This window comes from Pistacia vera, unplaced genomic scaffold (assembly GCF_008641045.1).
Source record: "Pistacia vera cultivar Batoury unplaced genomic scaffold, PisVer_v2 Contig757, whole genome shotgun sequence".
Classification (NCBI taxonomy): Eukaryota; Viridiplantae; Streptophyta; class Magnoliopsida; order Sapindales; family Anacardiaceae; genus Pistacia; species Pistacia vera.
In genome coordinates, this window is record NW_022196620.1 from 205,536 (window position 1) to 223,370 (window position 17,835).

General features: G+C 33.3%; 1 protein-coding gene across 7 annotated transcripts; it reads right to left on the reverse strand.

Moving 5' to 3' along the window:
* Positions 1-1,131: 1,131 nt before the first annotated feature.
* LOC116115913 (disease resistance-like protein DSC1) lies at positions 1,132-10,189 on the reverse strand. Of its 7 annotated transcripts, none has more exons than XM_031402046.1 (7): positions 9,502-10,189; positions 8,173-9,253; positions 7,652-7,957; positions 6,761-7,501; positions 6,544-6,652; positions 5,995-6,180; positions 1,132-1,952 (listed from the first exon to the last, which is right to left on the reverse strand). In XM_031402046.1, the coding sequence occupies exons 1-6, from the start codon at positions 9,966-9,968 to the stop codon at positions 6,071-6,073; spliced, it is 2,814 nt and encodes a 937-aa protein (XP_031257906.1). In that variant the 5' UTR covers positions 9,969-10,189; the 3' UTR covers positions 1,132-1,952; positions 5,995-6,070. The 7 variants fall into 7 exon arrangements, with proteins under 7 accessions (XP_031257906.1, XP_031257904.1, XP_031257903.1 ...); XM_031402044.1 differs by having other exon boundaries at positions 6,391-6,652; XM_031402043.1 differs by having other exon boundaries at positions 1,133-1,949; positions 5,995-6,652.
* Positions 10,190-17,835: the final 7,646 nt, after the last annotated feature.

Below are 17,835 nucleotides of genomic sequence, written 5' to 3' on the forward strand. Positions count from 1 at the left end.
AAAACTTCAAGCAAAAATTAAAACTTGAGCAATTAAAAACATAGAATGATAATTACTGATAAGTTATTATAATTATAACTATTATTATTTAATAATAATAATAATAATTGTTGGGTTGAAAATAACAGGACCAGATCCGATTGCGAAAAAGGCCCAAAGAAAAGGGATTAGATCCAAATTAAAGGTTAAAGGCCTAGAGGCTTACTAACCAAAGAATTTGGGTCAATAGTCATTACCCAAATAAAAGCGAAGTGGAGACAAAAAGGATAGCATACAGAACAGGCATGCCCGCTGACTTAAAGAGTAATGCTAGCCTTACTCAGTCCCCCTACTCACTTCTCGTACTCACCTGTGAATAAGGCTAGCATTTTAACAAAGGTGATTAAGAGAAGTGAGTAGAGGGAGTGAGTAAGGCTAATATTACTCCTGACTTAAAAGAGGTAGTATGCACCCATGACTTTAAGTTTAGGAATTAAGGAAACCACCCATGACTGCCCACTGGTAGGCCGAGCGGATAAGGGCCAAATAGTTACGAATAACGAGTAAACAGGCACAGGTAAAAATTTTTCACAAGTAGGAAAATGCATGACTTGTGCCCGCCCGTGTGGGTATGGGTCGACCCGTAGGTCACCCGCAAAAAAATGTAAGTTTTTTCATTTATTTTACTAGGTTTTACTGTTACCAATGGCATCTTGAGCCCCCAAAGTCTTCTTTTTAATTCCTTGTTCTTCTATCACCAAAACAAGGAGACATGCAAAAGTGTAAAAAATTTTGAAGAAAAAATTGTCAACCAAGTCTTCAATTTTTCCCATGCTTGAGCATCAACACTTCAATGACTATGGCTTTGACCCTCAAACCGATTACTTTCAAGTCTAATTTACTTGTTTTCTTGGTCTGTCTTTTTCTTATTTGTTGCACAAGCTTTGTAGTGTATTGTTATTAACTCGTTTGTTGAAAACAAGGTGTTAGAAGAAGCGAGGAAGCAGAAGAAAGAGTCATCTGTGATAAAAGCTGCTGTTACGGTATTTCAAAATACCAAATTTTAATTGCTTCGGACTGTTATGTGATTTGGACTGTTATGTGTTAAAAACAATTGAAACTTTAAATGCTTTTGGACTGTTATGTGCAATTGATATTGAAGATTGCTTTTTTGTTGGACTGTTACGTAGTAAAGGCAATTGAATTGTTCCAAGTTATTGCAATTCAAAATGGGCAGTTATGGTTTTAAAAGCCATTGATTGACTTCGGTTACAGCAAGGGAAACGGGCAGAATTTCAAGTATAAAAAGGGGGTGGTTTTCTCATTTGAAAGACACAACTTTTCACTTGAAAATTCTTTGTTTCTCTGTGGTTTTTAACTTTCCAGCTCTCCTTCACCACTGTTATTTTTCTTATATTGTTCTAAATCTCTTTTAGAGTGTGCACTCTAACAGAATATTCGTCATTGTATCCCGGAGGTCAATCCGCTGTTGAGCCTTGTTGCACCACGAAGATTCTTCCAGTAGGGACGGAATTCTGATCTTAAGGACAGTGCTTTTGCACGCCTTGACGCTGCTGTCTTGCTGCTATTTTGTTGTTGTGTTCGTTGCTGTTTCACTGCTGTATTGCTGCTGTCTCTCTGCTGTTCTTGCTGCTGTTTTTCCTGCTTTTTCACTGCTGTTCTTTTGTTGTATCACTGCTGTATCTCTGCTGTTTTTCCTGCAGTTCTCTTGCAATTTTCTTGCTGTTTCACTGTTGTTCTTCTGCTGTTTCGTTACTGTTCTTTCACTGGTTTGCTGCTGATGTTTTGCTGCCAATTTTTTGAATTAAAATCAAACATCATCAAGATCCATAGACTTGTTGCGCTTCAAGCTTCAGAAACCCATTTCAAAAGAAGAGTCCAAGGTCAAGAATACCCTCCGCAATCCACAAGAAGGCCAAGAAATATTGGTGGAGAAATGCTATGTGAGGCTGCTGCAATACGACAGAGGTGAGAGTGAGAGTTGAGTGAGTTAGGTTTTTAATTTTTACATTTATATTTTTCAGCTCTTTTTTTTTTTTTTTTTTTAAATTAAGTGCAAGTAGCTGCAGTTATTACCCGACCCATCCATTTTTTTCACAGGCGAGCTGAGTACGGAGTGATTTTCAGACGGGTAATTAATGATGTTACCCATACCCGCTCGTTTGGACCGGGTACCCGTTTACTCATGGGTATTGGCAACACTTGGCTGGGTCTACCAAGCGTGCCTATATAAAGGAGAATAAGCCAAGGGAAAATGACAGGACGAAGAGACCAATTTCCTTCCATTCTATGTTAATTTCTAGTTCAATATCTATGTTAATTTCTAGTTCAATATTGTTAATTCCTCATTGTCAATATAATCAGTTCTCCATTCTTTGTACCTTCTTTAATTAGAGAGGCAATACAAAAACTACTTATCTTGGGGGTTACAAATTTGACTCCAATAACAATATTAACAATAATAATAATTATTATTATTACATCATCATCTCAAAACAGGACCCATCAAATTCAAAAACCGAGCAAAATAATCGTTAACATAAAGAATCGAATGCCTTTTACGTAGGCAACGGATAACTAATCTCATCATCCTCATCTCCTGAAATTGGCTAAAGTTAGACTTATGTTCAAACATGAACTGAGACACATTAACATTAGATATTTGCAGGTTTCGACTAGCAACAAGTTATATGATGCATTTCAAAGAGTAATTAGTTTAAGATATGAACCCCCAAACAATTACACTGAACAAAAAAAGAAAAGCTTCTTCACATGGCAACAATCAGTCAATCATTTTTCCAAGCAGTACTGATTCAACAGTCGGACGAGCTCAACATCTATGAAAAGAATCACACATACACAATTTTAAGAAACACAACTAAGTAGAAATAGAAAATACAAAAGGTTAACATTGACACAAAATCTGAATGAGTAAAAAGAAAATAAAATTATGAAGAGATGCCACACCAGATGAATGAGAACAAATTCTAAAAAGAGGTTTCGATTGAATTTCACTCTGCGTGCCTTAATTCAGAAAAAAATAAAATAAAACATCAAAACAGTGCTAATGAAGAACTGAACATTGAAAAAATAAATAAAATACAACCATTTCTTAAAGAACTCATGCTGGACACCAATTATAAATGATGCACTCCAGGACACACAAAAACACTCGGACAATAAATTGTCGACTGCCACATGATTATCAAACAATAAAAACTTGGTCCCTTCATTTCAATTTTTTTTTTTTTTTTTTTTTTTTTTTTTTTTTATAGGTGACAAAAGTTCATTATAAATAAATTACAAAACTTCTATGGGGTATCCTATAATCTAAATCATCCATGATTCAAACTTTCACATACAAACAGATTTAAAGATCTGTCATTATCATGCCTTCCCTCATATCATACATTGCCCCATGCACTGGTTGCTACGTGCACAATTATGTTCTTCATTTGGGTAGAAAAACAACAACTGGAAGCTAGAAATATACACCGGGAAAACGCAACCCCTTTGATACTAGATTGACCAAGTTTGGAAAAAGTTTAAAACTATTTTCATTCTGATACTTCTCTTTCTATAAAAGTAATTGGCATCAAATTCTCACAACCCCCCTTTAAATAAAAAAAATAGAACACACCAAGCAAACACCAAATATACATATACCCAGTTTTGCTAGCTAAAATCTAAATATTAAATCACAAATTCACAAGTTCAAACAAGTAAAAGGACTGAACACAAGCCATCCCCACGGCTCACAAATGACTTCAAGAATGCATTCTCGCAGGCCAAAACTTAGCCATTCTAATTATTGCAAATTGTTTCATTCTATTGCATAAACTTAACATTCACCTATAAACAAGAGCAGAACGGATGAAAAAGAAGATATATGTTGTTGATTTCAAATTTGAGAAGAAATGAAATAAATGAAATTGAATCAAGGAACAAAAAGTTTTTTTTTTTTTAAAAAAAGAAGTACAAGAAAAATACGAGAAAGACTTTTAAAATTTTGACTTGAGGAACAGTTGAATCGGATGTTTTCTTGCTAAGCCTGAGATGCTCTAAAATATGGAAAGATTATAATGGTATTTTTCAAATTTGAGAAATCAGGATATACGATTTTAGGTGAACATGTTCATGATTTCAAGTTGAAAGAGAAATAAGAAATAATCTCCATTGTTCTCTATTAGAGGATATAAAAGGAAAATGTTGAAAACAAAAGAAAGTTGTTCTCACCTTTCTTTTGCAAAATGTAAAAGAAAATTGATTATTTTTCCATTTTACACAGAAAAAAAAAATGAAGACAATAACCAAACATACATGTCATAAACTCCAAGGACTAAATCTGGCCAAAAGAAGGAAAATGAAAACAAAACCGAACAAGACCTACTATCTATTAAAATAAACAACTTAAGAATTACATTCAGACATTACAAAAGGAAAAATAAGCATAGTGTAAAACTTATACAATCAAGATGCATTCAATTTTTATTCAAATTCAGACGCATTCAATTTTCAAAAATAAATACCACGTTAGGGATGTAAATACCCCAGGCCTGGGCCGGACACACCTGGCCTTCAGGCCCGGGTTTGGTTACAATGAACAGGGTTTTTTTTTGAAATTTTACTTCATAGTTGGGGTCTGGATGTAACTTTTAGGGAGTTATTAAAACTTTTACAATAAAGAAGGCAGCTGAATATAATTTTTGGGGGGTTTTAAAAACTTTTTAGGGGGTTTTATGTAATTTTACACAGGGCTATATAAGTTTTACAAATCTTATATAATGTACCTGGCCCAGGCTTACTGGCTAAACCCGATCCCGGGGCAGGAGATTATACATACCCGGGCTGAGCCAAATACGAGCCAGGTTTTTTTCACATCCCTATACAACATTAGCTAAGTGCTTAGAATTTTATTTAATTAAAAGCCACCAATTCAACTGGTTGTGAGGTTGGGAACATCCAAATTTACACCAAAATTTTTATAGGTAGTTTAAACTATTGGATGAGGGCTTCTGGAATTATATTATAATCTTAAAATGAAAAAATGAAAAACCTTATGACAATATACAAATGTTTTTCTATAAATATATGTAACCTCATTATTCATAACTTAGGTGGGGTTTGTGACAATAACGATCATACCTATCCAGAAAGTCAACACACATGCACACATCGAGAAGGGGGCTTTTTATCATATCCCACAAGCTCCCAAATCTCTCAGGCAAAGCAAACTTGTGACATCATACTAGGCGAAATGTTCATTATACATGCAAAGCTTAACTCTATCTGTTCTACTAGGCAGAGATCCAACCTAAATAATAGCGGGAAGGCTACACCCTTGTTGATTTGAGAACCATTAACTAACTATTTAATTAAGATATAGTTTCTCTCCAGAATTTCTAAATTTTGACATCATTTTTTTTTTTTTTTTAATATTACTTGTGTTGAAATCACAGATAACTTGTAAACTTATCTACACTACTCCGATAACAAGTACTTTTTTACGTAACGTATGCCCATCTTTTATGCAACTGACCAATCAAGAGGAGTGTGTATGCCACACGTCATGACGTTGTATACTCTAATTGGTCGGTCACACGTAGGACAAGCATATTGAAGATGTTATTCTTATAATCGCTTGATTAATTACATGAAAATGAACTTTGAGTTGTGGTTCGGTAAGAGTTTCAATTTTTGTGAAGGGACACTATTATCATCTTGACAAAAGGCTTTATAAATTAACTATAACATTATCCATACCAATATTTACCAAAAAGAAAATATCAACATAGTAATGCTATCTAGACATTACTTTTACCTTAACTTCATACACAAAATATCAATTGACTTAATTCATGAACTTTTCAGAGAAACAGCAAAGGCACATTAATTCATCATTATGCAAAATCCATTGCTTAATACTCAATACATGAAACAAAAATCATAGAACTCAAATAACAAAATGGAACATATATGAAACGAGTAACTTACCACTTTATATGTTGCGGTGTAACCAGACATACAAAGTTGTGATGCTCCAAAAGGAAGTAAAGCAAGTAACTGAGATCTATAAAGAAGCAACATTTTGCTTCTTGCGTGGTAGTTTCTCTTCCTCATCATCTGATTTCTCACATGGCAATTTCTCCCAGATTGCAACTTTCAAAGGCTTCCTAGTCTCTGGAGAATACACCAAAGAGACCCCGCACTTTATCACCTTGCAACAATCTATGCGTTTATTATTTAAATCCTCAACATAAAATTGCATATACACCTCATTATAGGAAAGGTAATCCCATTTATTAATATTTGAAGAAAGCATATTGGAATCATATCCCAAAAATATGTGATCTGAGTCAATGTAAAGGGATTCAATATCATAGTACCAACCCTTCAAGGTGCCACGGTAAAGGACCGTCATGTCATTTTTACTTCTGAGCTTGCAATCATAGTGAACAACCAAACCATGGCCTTCGTCGTAATAGTTTCGAAACTCTACAACAACGCATATGATGAAACTAACAAAGTCAGGATTGAACCAACCTGATGGCAGCTGGATATTTATAGACGACCCCAAACTTATATAGTTAAACCACTGTGGGATTTCAGTTCCAGGGAAACAGATACAAACACTAGGTCTTGAGTAAAGTTCCTGTACAAAAAGAAAAATCATTCACTTTAACATCAAACTTCTTTTCAAAGAAATTAAATCATGTTAAATGAGCAAGAGTAAAGAGACATAATACTCTTTCAGGCTTACCATTGTCATATGCGGTCCTTTCTGTATAGCATCTTCAACAATATTTTTTACAGCACTTTGATCTAGTTTGAAACAATTGCTAAAGTTAACTCTCACTGATCTTCGATTAGTAGCTGGGAGAACTGATAAACCCGATTCCAATGCCGAGCAACCTGGTGCATCAAGAGATTCTAAACTACAAGGAAGCTCTGGTAAGGATTTAAGCAGCTCGCAATAGCCTAACTCAAGATAAGATAACTTAGAAAGGTGATTGATGCTTGTTGGAATGCTCTTGAAATTATTCCCACCTAGAAGTAAAATACTAAGTGAGGATAACTGGCTGAAAGTATTGGGTAACTCCATGAGACAACAATTAGCAAGATCTAGTTCCGTCAAATAACGCAAATTTACAATGGATGACGGTATTTCTTTTATAGCAAGTGTCTTTGCTTCAAGCACTTTCAATGCTTCTAAATCTCCTACATAGTCGGGCAATCTATCAAGTTCTGCACATCCTGATACATTAAGATGTTCAAGAGACTTCAGCTTAGAAATACTGCTTGGAAGACTCTTAAGACTTTTGCAATGCCTAAGATTCAAGATAGCAAGCTTATTGAGATGCCCAATAGATGAGGAAATTTCAAACAAACTTGTGCACCCTTCTAGAATCAAGTTCTGCAACTTTGGTGCGAATGAGAGATTTGGAATTTGGATTAGATGCTTGGAGTGGCTGAGGTTCATATCCCTTAAGTTATCAAAATGCTGTAAAAAAAAAAAGGAGAGTAATGGAAATAAATTAATTAGCAATTTGATTTTCATAATTAAAACAGAAGAATACCATGTAAAATATCATTAGCACTTTGATCTTTATAATTAAAACAGAAGAATACCATGTAAAATATCAACATATACCTGCACAACAGTCCAAAGTTGTTCAACATTGCTATAAGACATGTCAAGTGCAACAAGATTCTCTGGACGAAAATTTGACTCCAATGACTTCAATGGGCATCCATGCCAACAAAGGTACCTTAAGTTAGAGAAAACAGATTCAAGGCCTTGGGAAACATGCACCTTACTGATATTGTCCTCTTCAGAGTGTGAGTTATATAATTTCAGGAATCTCAGTTTACGCATCCTGGAGAAAGCATGACGATTTAAATGTATATCTCTTACTTTAGACATGTCCAAGCATATGCCTTCAATTGCTTTACTCCCCTAATATTCAAGAAAAGACGATAAGTTAGCAACATAAATTTAAACAATTAAGTGGTAAAGGTGTCAAATAATCTATTCTTTTCAACTTTTCTTTCATTATAATTAAATATAAGGCATGTAACTAAACCTACCCAAACCCTTTATTGCAAACTGATGTATTACTAGACCTGACATAAACAAAACAAGAATGTGAAGTTCATGCCTTCAACTCTTACCGTATTTTTTTTCAATACATTAAATATATCCACATGCTGCCACAAACGACTGCGTTTGCCAGGATCTATTGAGGATTCTCTCCGGATAATTTCTTGACCCATTTCTTGAAGCAAATCATGCATTGTTACCTTGTTGTTTGATACCATTAGAAGACACTTATCAATGAGAACACTAATTCCAATTTCTGCAAAGAAGCCACTTGCATTCAAGAACTTTATTACAAAATCTCTATTCTCCCATTTAAGGAAACATGCAATATCCAAGAATATATTCTTCTCATCATTATCTAGTCCATCATAACTTATTTTTAACACCTCATAGACATCATAACAAGAAGTTCTCTCTAGTGTATTTATTGCACTTAACCATACTGTATTTCTCTTGCCACGTAGAAAGGAACCCAACACTTTAAGACCTAATGGTATGCCTTTAGCATATTTTACAACCATATTCGACAGGTCATCATAAACAAAAGTTGGATGACTTTGTTGAAAGGCATACCAACTAAAAAGGCAAAGAGCTTCACGATGAGATAATGCCTTAAGCTCGTATATATTTTCCACTCCATAATTTGTAAGCAATTGTTTATCCCTTGTTGTTATAATAATTCGACTACCTAGACCCAAGCAATTAAGATCTCCAACTAAAATTTTTATTTGTTCAAAAGATGTCACATCATCGAAAACAATGAGAACCTTTCTATGGGAAAGCTTTTGTTTTATAAATGTGAATCCTATGTTGGAATGTTTCTCCTTTAATATTTCAGAGAAAAGTTCTTGTCGCAAGGGAGTTAACCCGTTAGGACTCTCTGATTCTTCCCTAACATTAAGAGCAAAGTAAGAATCATCAAATTGATCCAAAACTTCATCAAATACAGCTTTGGCAAGAGTTGTCTTGCCTATACCACTTCTTCCCCAAATTCCTACAATGCAAATATCTTTCGACCCAATACGTAGCAGAGAATTAATTCTTTTTATGCTTGGTTTCACTCCAATCAGGTCCTTGTCATCACTTGAGCACATATCATTCAATTTCTTCAAAGATAATTCAACAATTTCCGCTATAGCTTTAGATTCATCCCTAAAAATGTTGAAAACAAACAATATCAAAATATAAAATAAATCAAAAAGAAACAAACGTAGTTTTAATTCGAATAGGTGATTTCAATTAAGATTATACTTATTAACAATGTGGTATATAAGAACTTTAATTTCACAAAATCGGGAATACGAACTATAGAAACGAAAAGTATATGAAAGAGTAAATAGCAAAAAAAAAAAATAATAATAATAATAATTTAAAAGAATCAATTGTAAGTTAGCTTTTACCTATCCTTTACAACAAAGCCAGCTAGATTCCCCACTTCCCGCAAAGCATTCCGCCAACTCTTCTTCTTATGCTCATCAAATGCATCCCCAAATTTCCCAGATAGGTTCCTCACATCTGATGGATCTACATAACAGTAAACTGGTACCACAATCTGACCGTACATGTTCTTGCATTCAATAATCTCTACAAGTTCCTCAAGACACCATGCGGAAGATGCATAGCCTTCTGAGAATACAACAAAAGAAATTTTCGATTCTTTAATTTCATTGAAAAGAGGTTGCGAATATTCATCTCCTCTCTCAATTTGGTAATCACAGAAAGTTTCAATGTGACTGCGACACAAAGCTTCATAAAGATGACTGATAAATTTTTTATGGGTATCGACGCCCGTAAAACTTAGGTAAACATCATACTTCCCTGATGCACGAGAAGAAGAAGGACAATCAGAAGCCGCCATGAAGTTCATTCACTTAAAAGACTTCAATAATCAAAACAGCGGCATCCCTTCTTGAGAGATTCTTCAGGTAGAGAGATTCTTCAGATCGAGCTTCAAAGACTCTTCAAATAATCGAAGACGTTGTCAAGTTGAAAGATTCTTTTCAGATCGAGTCTCGGATCTTCAGATCAAGTCTTCGAGCTTCACATTTTTACCCTTACAAGCAAGACAATATATAGACAAGTTTCTGGAAGCTTAACTGCATTTTGCATTTTCCTGTGGACCATTACCATATATATAATATAAAATCAAAAATATATAATTGATTATCTAATTAATTATTAATATATCCATTTTGTAAAATTAAATATACAGCCGACCAAGTCAACCGTTTGTCATAGACAAGAGGGTTTTTATACCCACCCCAGGGAGATAAAAACAAGTCTTCGATGGCCCATGGGCCATGGTTTCTTAAAATAGGGAATTTTTTTGTCCATTTTAGGCTGCTGCGTACAGTTACGAGGTTACATTTGGTTCCAAGTGATATAAAAGTAATGATATAGGCTTTGCTTGATTGTATTTTGGGAATACTATTTTTAGTATTTTTAAAAAAGTTAAACAGTTAAATACTTAAAAACTTTTAATATTATTTAATTTTTTTAAACCTTTTAAATTTATTAATTTAATTAAATACCCCTAAATATTTTTAAAAAAATTATAAAAACACCCTAACAATCCACATTTATCCGATTTCAGCCACCACTATCGGAATCTGGTAGAATGGCGCACTATCGGCTAAATCTGGCCGGTAATGCTCACCGAAAAAGGCTAGATCTTTGGCCGTAACCAGTCGGTAACGACGGCCAACAGACGGTCGTCGTTGACCATCAACGATGACCGTTTGTTAGCCGTCGTTGACAAGCAAATACGGCCAAATCTGGCCGTCAAGGGCCAGATCTAGCCGATCTGGCCGGAAAAGGCCATATCGGCGCATGACCGGCAAGATCCAGCCGATCATGGGCCGATACGGCGACTCCGGCCACCCTCCGGCGGTGGTGGCCGGCTGTCCGTATTTGAGGGTGGGTTGGGGGTATTTTTGTTAACTTTTAATGTTTTATTATAGGGGGTATTTTGTAAAAAAATAAATATAGGGGGTATTTTATTAATTTATAAATCTTACATAGTAATACCCGCCCAATTCAACTTTTTTTTAACTTTTTTCAAAAAACTTTTCCCAAAAACACAAAATTGTGAACCAAACAGAGCCATAATCTTTGCTTAATTTTTAAAATTCTCTTATTTAGTTATCAAATAATAAAATACTACGTAATCTTTTATTGCAAATAGTATTTATAGTTAGTAATATTGGGAATAACTAGATTACCTTCTCAAGGGGTGTTAATATAAAATTACTAGGGTTATCTTAATTTTGACCCTATTTTGCCTTTAATCTTTTATCATTTCGGACACATTTGCCCTCATATATCTACCAAATAACAATTACTCAAACCCCTTACATTTGAGAATTTAGCCAAAACATCCCAAGCACAAAAAAGTTTAAAATTTGACAAAATACCCCCAATCATCCAAGACCACCACAAGCCGCTAGCCGCCACCATTAGCTGCCGACGAAAGTCGTCATATCGGTGCAAGATCGGCAAGATCTTCCTAGTTGTGTGCCAGTAAGGATGTTTCTGACCATCGATTTGTGATCCATGGCTAGAAACGTCCAGATCTAGCTATTTTATGGCCAAAGATGTGGCCATGAAATGCCATAGATCTTGCTGTGAAAAGGCCAGATCTTTGGCTGTGAAACTGTCAAAGATCTAGCCTTTTCACGATCACATCTTTGGCCGTGAGACGGTCATATTCACGACTAGATCTAGCCATTTTTTATCCATGATCCATGGTCGGAATAGGCCTTACCGACGTACAACCAACCAGATCTAGCCGATTGTGTGTCATTACAGGGGTTGTCGAGAGTGGCTTTGGGTGGATGGGGGTGATTTTGCTACAAATTAAAGTTTTATATAGTTGGGATATTTTAGCAAAATTTCAAATATAGGGGGTTAAAAAAATAATTTAAAAAACAATATTATAATAATAATAATAATAATATTATTATTATTATTTAAAAAGGAAGGCAATTTAGTAATCTACATAACATACCCACTTATTTATCCTCCAAATCAAATATATTATTATAACATACCCACCAATTTATTCTAACCAATTAAACACATTTCTCTAAAGATTCCTTAGTAATCTATCTTTCCAGTGATATAATATTCCCTGAATCAAACGCACCCTAATAGTCTATCTTTCAATTCGGTATATTTTGTCATTATAGACATCGAGGATGGTATTTTAATATTATTGTAGTAATCCTATTTTTGTTCCAATTTTACTCTTAATAAAAATTCAATCCCCCTTTTTGATATCAATAATAATTAAACATTTCAACTTGTTGAATGACTTCTTTAACCTCGTTAATTAATTATTTGGAACAAAATGTGTCGATACTATATATATATATAATATCTAGATATTATATATATATATATAATATCTAAATATTTTGTAATTGTTGCCAACCAAACACCCCACATGAATCAAACACAGTAATAATTTATACATATTAATCTTTAGGGGCCATTTGGATTAGGGGTATAAAAGATAACTAAGGTAATCTTCTTTTATTTTACAAGATTTTTGTGTTTGGTTCACAAGTAATAAAATATTGTGGTAATCTTTTATTGCAAATAGTGTTTACTGTTGGTAATGTGGGAGGTAATCTTATTACCTTATTAGAGGGTGTTATTAAACATTATTGAGGTAATATGAATTTTCTACCTATTTTGCCCTTAATTAAAAACCATTTTAGACACAATTTATCTCAAATGTCTACCAAATAACAATTTATCTAGCCCCCTTATATTTGAGAAATTAGCTAAAATACCCCAACTATAAAAAAGTTTAAAAGTTAACAAAATACCCCTAACCACCCAAGACCACTGCTGACATCAATTGCCGTATTGGTGCACAGCTAGCGGGATCTGGTCGGTTGTGCTCCCGTACCGAAAATGGCCAGATCTATGGTTGTTTGACTGTAAAGATGTGGCCGTGAAACGGCCACAGATCTAGCCTTTTCACGACCAAATTTGTGCCCATTTTACGGCCACATCTTTGGCTGTGAAATGGCCATAAATCTGGCTATTTTCTAGCCATGGATTTGGGATCCATGGCTATTTCTGACTTTGCCAGTGCACGGCCAGCCATACACGACCAGTCGTGTTCCATTTCATTGACTGTCGACGGCGGCCAGCGGTGGTGGCTGGCTGCCGGCAATGGCTTTGGGTAGGTGAAGGTGATTTTGCTACAAATTAAAGTTCTATATGGCTGGGTTGTTTTAGCAAAATTTCAAATGTAGGGGGTTAAAAAAATGATTCAAATAATAATAATAAAAAATACTATTATATTAATAGGCAATTTAATAATCTATATAAGATACTTACCCATTTACCTCCTAACCAAAATATATTATTCACCAATTTATTTGAATCAACCAAACACATTTTTTAAGCATTCCTAGTAATCTTCAAGGTGATCTTTCTTTCCGTTAATTATAATATATCCTTATAATAGAATATTATATGATTCAAACGCCCCCTTAAGGTTATCAATCTCAGTGGTATTCCTATATTTTTGTTAATAAAACATTGTCCGAACCAAATGTCCCTATATACACACACACACACCCCACACGAATCAAACACAATAATAATTTATACCCATTTATCTTTACAATTATCTATCTGAGTGGTATTCTTATATTTTTGTTAATAAAACATTGTTGGAACCAAATGTTCCCAAGGGCAACTAATGATTTAGGGAGGTACATAATATATTTGCAAAATCTTGAGGGGCTTTAAAACTTCCTTATCTCATTGTTGGTAAATTATAAAAACCCCAGATAAGAACAATAAAGCACGTCAAATAATACCTCTAATGAACAAATGATTGACAACAGTTGATCTAGGGTTTTTTTCATGTTGTTTTGTAACTACAGAAACTACCAAAAACACCCATTGACGCTAGTTTTGCTGATTTTCATCTGCATGTAAAATATGAAATGGCAATAAACATTTATAAAATAGCATTTAGCATTGTTGATGCTTGATTTTGACACCAACGACTCGTATGTGTAAAGTGCTAAGTTATTCTTAAAAATTACACATGAATGATTCATGAGAAGTGTTTAGGGTGCTGAGATTATATATGTTTGTAGAAACATAAATAAAAGATTGACAAGAGAGGTTTTTAAAGTGATTCAGATATTTAAAGTGAATTCTACATCCATTGTTATTTTATTATTCTCTGACTATTCCTTTGATATTGTCTGTAAGATGTAAAAAAATGGAGAAAAGCTTTGTTTACAGAAAAAATTAATAAAGTTCAAATCTATGCCCAGCTCTCATATGCCCAGTCCCCCTTTTTGTGAAGAGAAGTGCCCATTTATACCTTTGAAGTCAATGTAATGAGTGATTTTATAAGTTGCTTTGACACATGCATGGGGATCACTCCTTAATCCTTATCTTATAATGAGATAGGATTGATATAAAATATTTATTAGAGACAGTTTGGGTTTTGACCGCTAATAAACTTTGTCTTTTAGGTGCTTGTAAAGCTCTAATTGGTGTTGTTAACATCAATGTGTATTTTTAGCACAACAAACATTATATATATATATATATATATATCTATATAATATATATTATATATAATATATATATATTGTGTATTTTTAGCACAACAACATAATATATTATATATAATATATTATATATATATATTATATATATGTTATATAAAACGCAATTGAAATTGGAACAATGTAACTTTTTATTTCTTTAAATAATCGAACAAATCTCTTTATGATAATATCGAGGCAAGCTTTAACCAAGCATTTAAAAATACAATAATAAATAAGATTAAATTGCAGTAACTATTTTGAATTGCAAAATAATCTTTTTCGGCAACTCAGATGCTTCAATCTCTAAGTTGTGAGGAAACCTCGATACTATTTAACAGAGTCTTTGGGGATACGGGTTACACTAACATTGTTATCAGCATAATAATCAAGACCAAATTTTGCACTATCATCATATAAACTCCAATAGAAATATCATTTCACATTTGCTCCTCTCCTGCATTAGTAATGGACAACATTAAGTATTTATGTGAATAAATAAAACTTAGAATTAGTTGTATATATTAATCTACTTACTTGGTTGCACTATGGACGGAATACAAATGTTCACGAATAAAATCAATCCGAAATTGATCTTTTAATATAACATCAAGGGATAGGTCCGGATTATTGGGAATACCTAAATAGAAAAGGACACAAAAACATATTGTTAATGTTGTTTTAATGTTTTATCATAATAAATTTAATCACATAAAATTAAATACTTTAGAATCCAATATATAATTACTAGAGCTCCATTTACGATTCTCAGTAATGCAGATCTGGCGGTGGTGGTTGGAATCTGGCACTGCGGGTGGTGGGGGTGCTTTTGTTATTTTATAAAATTTTTATATATTAGGATGTTTAGTTAAATTAGCAAACCTAGGGGGTTTTTTTTGAAATTTTTAAATTTATAAAAAACTAAAATATCAAACTTTCAAGGGCATTATAGTCTTTTCACCATTACCAAACAAAAATCACTAATAGGCTAATAGCACATGACAGAAGGTACCTATTTGTCATTTCAAAACTTTTTGGATACCAATTCGTCGTTACGGCAAACCTTGGGTATTTGTAAGTCATTCAGCCTAAATAAAAATGTATCCACCCGCTCCTTCACCCTAAAAATGTGAAGAAGTGCTGATTAGTACAAAAAAAAAAAAAAAAAAAAAAAAAAATTAAAAATTAAAAACTAAAAAATAAAAAATAAAAATGGTTATTAATTAGAAATAATAATATAATTTCATATCCACATATATACCTGTGGACCAATAGGAACTCCATTTTTCTCTCCGATGCCACAATTACACAATATAAAGAAAATAAATCATCCAATTTCTTGAAATTTTTAGATAAATATAATTATTTGAATATAAAGTAAAGTCATTTTTATAATTTAAACTTACTTGTAGTATTAACGAACTGGTCAAGGGCCTCACTGCCAACAGTCATATTGACTAGTGTCGGGGCAATTAAATTTATTGGAATGTTTTTAGCATAGCGACTTGTGTTAAAATTGATTCCGATAAAATCATAAGATTTTTTAATACCATCTTTTTCTCTTCATCGGTGAAGCTTGGTAGCCTATCCCTTACAATTTCTTTCATAATTTTTGGATAATCTCCATATACAAGTGGGTCCATATACCATCCCCATTCAAAGTCCATTCCTCTTTTGGCAGCTTGTTTATCTTCCAATGAATCTGAAAATGGCACATAATATGGTCCTATAATCATAATCCCAATTGTACCCCTTGTTTTGTCTGGAAATGGTCTTTGTAGAGCCTAGCAGCAGGTGCATGGGCAAGTAGAAGGTTGTGAGACACATTATAAGGTTCTATAGATGAATTTCCTTCTTGACATCTTGTTCTATCTGAGCATCTATAAAATTGACCCAATTCCGTATCAAAGCTGAATCTTGCCAAAAAAAAAAAAAAAAAAAATTGGCTCAACCATTATAATCCAATACTATACTCTAGCTCCAAATGCTTTGAAACAAATTTCAGCAAAGTTTTTGAAATCATCCACTTGTATATGGTACCAAAGAGCAATGGACTCTGAATTGGGATGGTATATGGACCCACTTGTATATGGAGATTATCCAAAAATTATGAAAGAAATTGCAAGGGATAGGCTACCAAGCTTCATCGATGAAGAGAAAAAGATGGTTAAAAAATCTTATGATTTCATCGGAATCACTTTTTATACAAGTCGCTACGCTGAGAACATTCCAATAAATTTAGCTGTCCCACCACGAGTCAATATGATTGTTGGCAGTGAGGCGCTTGACCAATTCGGTAATACTACAGGTAAGTATTTAATTATAAAAATCTTATTATTTTATATTCAAATAATTATATTTATCTCAAATTTTCAAGAAATTCGATGATTTACATTCTTTGTATTGTATGATTGTGGCAGCGGAGAGAAACGGAGTTCCTATTGGTCCACAAGTATGCATATGGATATGAAATATATATTGATTTCTAATTAATAACCCTCTTTAATTCTAGTAATTTGTCTTGTGTGCGGGCTACTTCTTCAGATTTTCCGGCCTAAGGGGTTGGATTCATTTTTGTTTATCCAAAAGGGCTCGAAATACTTCTAATTTATATCAAGTAAAAATATCAAAACCCTCCAATCTATATTACTAAGAATAGTACATGGAGCTTTTGTTATTAGATATTGGTTCTATAGTACTTAATTTATGCAATTAAAATTTGTTCTGATAAATTATTTAGACAATGCTAACAATATATATATATATTAATTTTTTGAGTAGGTATTACGATAATTCAGACGTACCCTTGATGTTGCTCTTACATATCAAATTCTAAGTTTTATATTTGTTCTTATAAATGCTTATTGATGTCCATTACTGATGCAGGCCAGGAGCGAATGTTAAAGGGTATTTCTATTGGAGTTTATATGATGATAGTGCAAAATTTGGACTTTATTAATATGCTGATACAAATGGTAGCATAACCCATATCCCCCCAGACTTTGCTAAATGGTACAAAGATTTCCTCACAACATAGAGATTAAAGCTTATGGATTATTTTGTTTCGTTATTATCAGACAATGATTTGTTTGATTGTTTAGAGAAATAAAGATTATTTCCAACTTATTATTAATATTTTAAAACAAT